General features: G+C 40.0%; 1 protein-coding gene across 1 annotated transcript in view; it reads right to left on the bottom strand.

Annotated features, from left to right (window-relative positions):
- Positions 1 to 5,287: 5,287 nt before the first annotated feature.
- Positions 5,288 to 7,500, bottom strand: part of LOC123515529 — a 13,152-nt gene continuing 10,939 nt past the window's right edge. The window contains exons 4-5 of the mRNA XM_045274235.1: positions 6,146 to 6,234; positions 5,288 to 5,452 (exon numbers count right to left, since the gene is read on the bottom strand). Of these exons, the coding sequence (XP_045130170.1) occupies positions 5,305 to 5,452; positions 6,146 to 6,234 (237 nt within the window). The 3' untranslated portion in view covers positions 5,288 to 5,304. The remainder of the gene's footprint in view (positions 5,453 to 6,145; positions 6,235 to 7,500) is intronic.

The raw sequence follows: 7,500 nt of genomic DNA, 5'->3' as shown, positions 1-7,500 counted from the left end.
TATATTCCGCTCTTCCATGCCTGCTCCTCTTCCTTTTCCTGTATGTGAATAGTGGTTGAAATATATGTTATGTTTGTAAGCGGAATTCACACTCGGGTAGTAAATTCTGCTTCTTATCTCGTCTACACACTGGGACGTCTCTACTCTCTTCTTGTTTTCATTGTCTTTTGTTATGTCTGCTTTTCCTCCTTTCTTATATTCATTTTTGTTTTCTATTTTATTTCACTTTTTTTTCGTGTGTGTGTGTGTGTGTATTTTTCTGCGCAGTAAAATATTAAAAATAGTCTTCTTGATAGGACTGTTCATTCAACTCGACTCACCACTCTCCGTCTGACCGTCTCCAGTCTACTCGTGGAAGCAGAAAAATATAGTATCGAGGTCCCCATTAGTTGTAGTGAGTGTACACGTGGCAGTCACTGAAGGAGAAGGAACCAGGAGTGATGCAGGAGGCGTGAACACAAGGACAAATCACACTGGCTAGGTATGTATCTAAAATATATTTATCGTAGATTACCGTCTCTGGAATAATAATTGGCCACAAAAAAATGAATAAAAGATAAATGATAATAATAATGATAATAATAATAATAATAATAATAATAATAATAATAATAATAATAATAATGCAAAGTACAAGGTCGTAAGTAACAGATATCTTATAACTATTAGTAGAGGGAGAAATTATAAGCAGGAATATTTTGTTTTTCATGTTATGCTGCGATGTAACCTCTGTAACAGTAGACTAAGGTAAACTGCCTGGCTGCATCTGGCAACACTTGTTTACGATCTCGTTCAGGTGATTCTTTGGCCATACATGCTCTTCACTTCACTGCTGCTGATTGCTGGGTGCCTGAGTCCTCAGTGTACCACGAATGATCACTGGCAACCTTCTGTTATCGTTGTGTACACTGAGGCTTGTCATGTGAAGTGTTGCCAGATGTCACCAAGCATAGCAGTTCAACGTCATAAAAATTAATGTAGACTAGAATACTAAAATGTTTTTTTTTTTTTTCTCCACTGCCTCGCGTGTGGCAAACTGAGGGATTTCAAATGACAACAGCATTCCTCAATTAATGCTTCACCTGGATGTCTGATATGATTATAGTACTACACTGATCTGAGGGAGCTACTAATGAGGAATTAAAGTACAATTATGAAGAGTATAGATGTTTGTAATGGTTATATGCTGTGTGTATGTACGTATGCATATCGTCTCTGTCTATTGCTTATCTATCATCATTTATCAACATTATAAATAACTGCGCTCCGAATCACCATCTAACTTATTTGAAGCTTCGTCAACTCTTAATTTGTGGTGACAGTGAACCATGTTATCGATCGCACCACGCCGTGAATCTTTAACATTAATAGCGTGTACTTAAGATCCTGGTAGCCACGTGAAGAGCAACGGCCCTCCTCTTTGTTCCTGGTCATGCATAGTTGATATCTTTAAGGTAGTTTAGGTGCTTACGGGGTCAATTAAGTTTCATAAAGACCCGTAACTGCTTCAAAGGGGAATGTTGAAGTAAACGTAGCCTAGTAATGGTGTTCTCTCTCTCTCTCTCTCTCTCTCTCTCTCTCTCTCTCTCTCCAAATAGTAATACAAATAAGCTTATCATAATTTTCTACATGCAAGCTGGGATAATCTTTGATTATGAGGCTACATTAACATTATACACTGCTATATGTATATTGTAAATGCATTTGATTTTTAGTAAGAAAATATAATGCAAATATTATACAGTATCTTTGTTTATGGACCTCGTTAATATATTAGAAAATATCATTTGACTCTGCTGCTTTTATACAGAAGTAAGAAGAGATAATGCAATATTATTGGGACAAATTTATAAACCGGCCGGGATGCCAGGATAGGGGGTTCAAAATCAGGACTGTCCCTGCTAATTAAGGACGTATGGTAACCCTAAATAAAAACAATGAAGGGATCAACATCGAAATGAAATGATGACCTACGCAATGAACAGATCAACAGTGGAATTAATGAACTGAATGCATTTAAATCTAACGAAACTTGACCTAACCCAGCCTTGCCTGCCGATGAAGACGATAATGTTATTTCAAGTTTATCTGGAACCTTCTCTGTCATGGACACAAGAGCCTATGAGAGCAGATGGATGTTCGTTCCTTTACTTGAGCGTTAAAAAAAAAAAAAAGAAAAAAACTTGATTATACCTTTTTTTTTCTATTCTTCGCTCTATCTCTCTTTTCTTCCTCACAATTTTTACACACGGCATCATTAAGGAGTCCACGACGGAGAAGTGAACCGTAAGAAGTGGAACTAACCAGAACAATTCCCCCTCTCTCCAAACAAGGAAGTTTACCACATACTTTACAAACACGAATTCCAGTAGCTTTGCAAGGGTGATTTTAGTTCATTTTTCATCTGTTTTTTTCCTTGCATCGTGTCAGGAACGTTCGCTTGTGTAATGAGGCTCATCCCTTGCAGGCGACGGTGATCCTTGCCTGGACGTCTATAAATAATGAACTCCCAGATTTAATCGCTGGGATAATCATAGGATACTTATTTTAAGAATACTGATATATTTTTCCCCTGATTTTCTTTCACCATATCTCCCATGATGGTTTTCCGTTGGTCATTTTCCTTTCCTATCGGATTTCATTGTTTTGTGAATAATCAAGAGTTATTTATTTTAGAATGCTATTATATTTTTCCTGTCATCTTTTTCCCACTTTTCCCCTTGATCTATTCCCTCTGGTCGACATTCTCTTTCCCTTTGAAGTTGATAGTAGTGTGGATGATAATGATTAGAAAAGCAGCTACAATTTTCCTCTCATCGTGTATCAATCAATACTATTCCCGTGATAGACTTCCCTAAACTCCTTATGCGAAAATTCCCACCCATCCCAAAGCCTTCTCCAGTCACGAGAGCACATGTGTCCTGCGTCAGTAACCGTGAGTCATGAGTGTGACCCCGGCCTGAATCACTGCCCCGCCTCACGCCGCAACAAGTGCTGAGGCTCGTGTGCGTTTAAGAAAATAAGGAGTAGCTATATTTGGTGGTTATTTTGTAGCCTATCCCACGCAGCATTCCAGAGAGAGAGAGAGAGAGAGAGAGAGAGACGTACAAGTAGACGATAACGTTACAGATAACACTAACAGCAGGAGCAGAAGCAGTAAGGGTGATTGGCCTGTCTCTGCTGGGTTAAAAACAGCTGTAATTGGCTGACGCAGCGGACCAATAATGAGCTGGGATGGCAAATTGGCCAATCACATTCTCACGTCAAAACATGTCCAACGTACCGTAAAGAAAAAGAGGACATGATGAGCACGGAAAATAAACACTTGTCACCTCACATTCTCTTGCACTCTTAACATCCCCCCACGCCTCCAGCATTGCATTTGTTCACTTACTATTTCATCGCATTACTGGGTCACGGCACACTCGGAAACGCGTTGGTAGTGCCGAGCTAATGGTAAAGTTTTTTTTCGATGCTGATGGATGTGGATTGGGAGGGTGAGTGATATACTGTAGGTAGGTTTTCTTCCTGCTTATATTCACACAGATCGCCACGTGTAGACTTATAAGATTTTTTGCTGATTCCTTTATTTTATCGTATTCTCTTATTTTTTTCTCTCCACTTATTTTGTTTATTATTCAATTTTATTTATGCATTTATTTACTAATCTATTTTGTGAATAATTAGCAGTTTCATTCAATATTATTCGATTATCTGTCCAATAGAAGAAAGAATGATAGATAATGTTATATTGATTTTTCATTTCTAAGCTTTTTTTTTCATCAGGACACTTTAGGTTTACGATAGATTAAAGTCTGTTGAATTAAGCTTGAATATCGTCGATTTCTCCGCTTGCGAGTAAATCTGAGTTTAAGTAAATTACGTTAAGATTGGGTTTTTTTTCTACCATTGTGAATATTGCTCGGTAAAATTTAAGGTCAATGTTTTGTCTCTGGTCTCTTTATTTCTTAAGGTTATGTTGGGTTAGGCAAAGTTAAATTAGTTTACTTCACATTTCAGTTCCATCCTCTTAGGCAAAACGTAAAAATCGAAGTAATTTTCTTCCATTCACCTGACAGGGAGGTACAGAGTGGAGGTACAGGGGAGTAAAGTCTGGATGGGAAAAGAAGGTTGCTGAGGGGAAAGGAAGGAAGGAAGGAAAGTTATAGACTGGAGGGAAGAAAATTAATGAAACGATGAATGAAGAAGAAGCAGAAGGGCGGCTCCTGTTGTAACATGTCTGGCAGGGCAGGATTGAGGGAAGGAAGGAGAGGGACGGCAGATGATGAACGACTTGCGTAATGAACGAGAGAGAGAGAGAGAGAGAGAGAGAGAGATACCGGTTTAAAGTTTAATGAGCAGGCGGGCTCGCGCACGCACACACACACACACACACACACACACACACACACACACACACACACACACACACACACACACACGGTAGCTCAGTGGTTAGAGCGCTGGCTTCACAAGCCAGAGGACCGGGGTTCGATTCCCCGGTCGGGTGGAGATATTTGGGTGTGTCTCCTTTCACGTGTAGCCCCTGTTTACCTAGCAGTGAGTAGGTACGGGATGTAAATCGAGTAGTTGTGACCTTGTTGTCCCGGTGTGCGGTGTGTGCCTGGTCTCAGGGCTATCCGAAGATCGGAAATAATGAGCTCTGAGCTCGTTCCGTAGGGTAACGTCTGGCTGTCTCGTCAGAGACTGCAGCAGATCAAACAGTGAAACACACACACACACACACACACACACACACACACACACACACACACACACACACACACACACACACACAGCAGAGACAAACACCGCGTAGTGTAGTGGTTAGCACGCTCGACTCACAATCGAGAGGGCCGGGTTCGAGTCCCGGAAGCGGCGAGGCAAATGGGCAAGCCTATTAATGTGTGGCCCCTGTTCACCTAGCAATAAATAGGTACAGGATGTAACTCGAGGGGTTCTGGCCTCGCTTTCCCGGTGTGTGTTGTGTGTGATGTGGTCTCAGTCCTACCCGAAGATCGGTCTATGAGTTCTGAGCTCGCTCCGTAATGGGGAAGATTGGCTGGGTGAGCAGCAGGCGACCGAGGTGAAAAAAAAATTACACACATAAATAAATAAATAAATAGGTCAGGTTAGGTAAGGTTAAGTTAAATTAGACACACACACACACACACACACACACACACACACACACACACATATGAAAGCAAAAGAAGTTAAAGAAAACACTATTTGTCTATTATTATATTTATTATTGAATCAAAATAAAAAAAAAGGCAGTGAAAAAGTTTCCTGAAAATTTCCTTAAATATTCCTTCGTGCATCAGCTTTACGTCTCTTCTTCTCCTCTTCTTCTTCCTTCCTCTGCTGCTCCTTCTCCTGCTGCTCCCTCTGCCGCTCCTCCTGTAGGTGCTCCTGGTAGACTCTGTACTCCGTGGGTGACATGAGGCCCCTGGGACGCAGCAGGTGGAATGTGGGAATAGGGACAGGAATGGAAGGTGAAGGAATGCTTAGGTTGAAGTCGAGTTTTGTGTGTATTACTACAGCCACTACTGCTGTTGCTGCTGCTGCTACTACTACTACTACTACTACTACTACTACTACTACTACTACTACTACTACTACTACTACTACTACTACTACTACTACTACTACTACTACTACTACTACTATTCATCAATTTATCTATGCATCTATTTAATTTCTGCATATATCCACTCATTCATCTATATTACAAGTGTATTTAGTTAAATATCTACGTTATTCACACATTTCATTTTCTATCTATATATCTGTCTATCTATCTAACTGCCTAACTATATATTTCAAGGGTATGCTCCGTTACCTTGTTATTGCACCATACACAGACAAGAAGTAAGCAAGGTTCTCAGTATGCTAAGGTAATCAGTACTTAAACTCTGCAATATCTTAGTAACAAAACACTCACACAAACACACACACACACACACACACACACACACACACACACACACACACACACACACACACACACACACAAGATAATGACATGCAGTACACTCTCTGTTCTAAGACAACCACCTGTACTTTGCATTATCTTACAACTTCAATAGTTAGACACAACAAGCAAGTGAGGTTCTCTGTAGTAAAATAACCAATACTTTACCTCTGCAGGGTCTCGAGGCAAACCCAAATGCCTCGTGAGCTCAGCCGGCGACTCAGCACCAAAGATTCCTCCACCTTGGCGTCGCATGCCTTGAGGAGGAAGACGGAAGTAGTGACAGGGAGAGAGGAACTTGACTTACTATTTGAGGTGAGATGAAGACATGATTGTTTGTCTTGTTTATGGATGAACAATAAGTCGTATTGACCATTCGTATTAGAACCATTAATGAAATAGAATACGTAAATTTTTCAATGCCCAACCAGATTAATGTTTAGAAACGAATGTGTTAAGAAAATTGATGTTTGAGAGTGGCGTGTGAGTAAAGAAACTGTTTCAAATTTTCAATGCCCAACCAGATTAATGTTTAGAAACGAATGTGTTAAGAAAATAAATGTTTGAGAGTGACTTGTGAGGAAAGAATCCGTCTCAAATAACAGCGAAATGATGGACAATAAGCCGTAGTAGTTAGAATCATTAATCAATGGAATAGAATGCGTAGATTTTCCATTGCCCAAAATTATAATGTGTAGAAACGAATGTGTAATGAAGAGAAATGTTTGAGAGTGGCATGTGAGTAAAGAATCCGTCTCAAATAGCAGTGAATAATATTAATAAGAAGCCGTATGAAGAGCATTAGTGGAAGCTCATTATGAATAGAACCACAGGATATGACTCAGATATTTCGGTATGCGAGAGCCGCCCTGAGCCTCGACAAGCATTAGTCAGGCCCTTGGTGATGGCAAGGCAACACCTCTAAGCCGCTGCCACTGCTGTCCACCGCCAAGCTGAAGGTGTTGCGGGTCAGCAAGATAAGGCAGGAACAGCGCTGACCCGAGGAATCCGACCATTGCCAGACAGATTGTGGTGTACAGCTTGTGGCCAAATGTATGAAATAGTAGGATTCGGACAGTGTTAGTTAGATTTTGGGAGACTTCAATGTTGTTTGGTTTAAGGAATTAAAAAGAAAAGAAGCACTAGAGACTATTATCAAAGCGAAATGCAGATGTAAAGAAGAGGACTTAGGCAGTGTTGGTTGTTTTGGGAATAGAATGATTCGGACAGTTTTGGTTACATAAAAGGAGATTTTAGCGGTTTAGTTTAAGGAATTGGAAAGAAAAGAAGTATTAGCGATTATTATTAAAGCGAAATACATATGAAGAGAAGAGGGCTTGGGCAGTGTTGGTCGTTTCTGGAAGATTGTAGTGGTTTGATTTAAGGAATTAGGAAGAAAAAGAAGCACAAACGATTATCATTAAACCGTGAACTGGCGTTATTTAACTAATTTTAAAGAAAAGAAGCAGATTTATATTAAGAGAATGTACTACTGGAATAGATCGTGTGGGAAAAATGTACGA

Source organism: Portunus trituberculatus, chromosome 39 (genome assembly GCF_017591435.1).
Source record: "Portunus trituberculatus isolate SZX2019 chromosome 39, ASM1759143v1, whole genome shotgun sequence".
In the NCBI taxonomy this organism is placed as follows: Eukaryota; Metazoa; Arthropoda; class Malacostraca; order Decapoda; family Portunidae; genus Portunus; species Portunus trituberculatus.
Note: the sequence above shows the minus strand (reverse complement) of the source record. Positions and strands in the feature narration are given on the sequence as shown.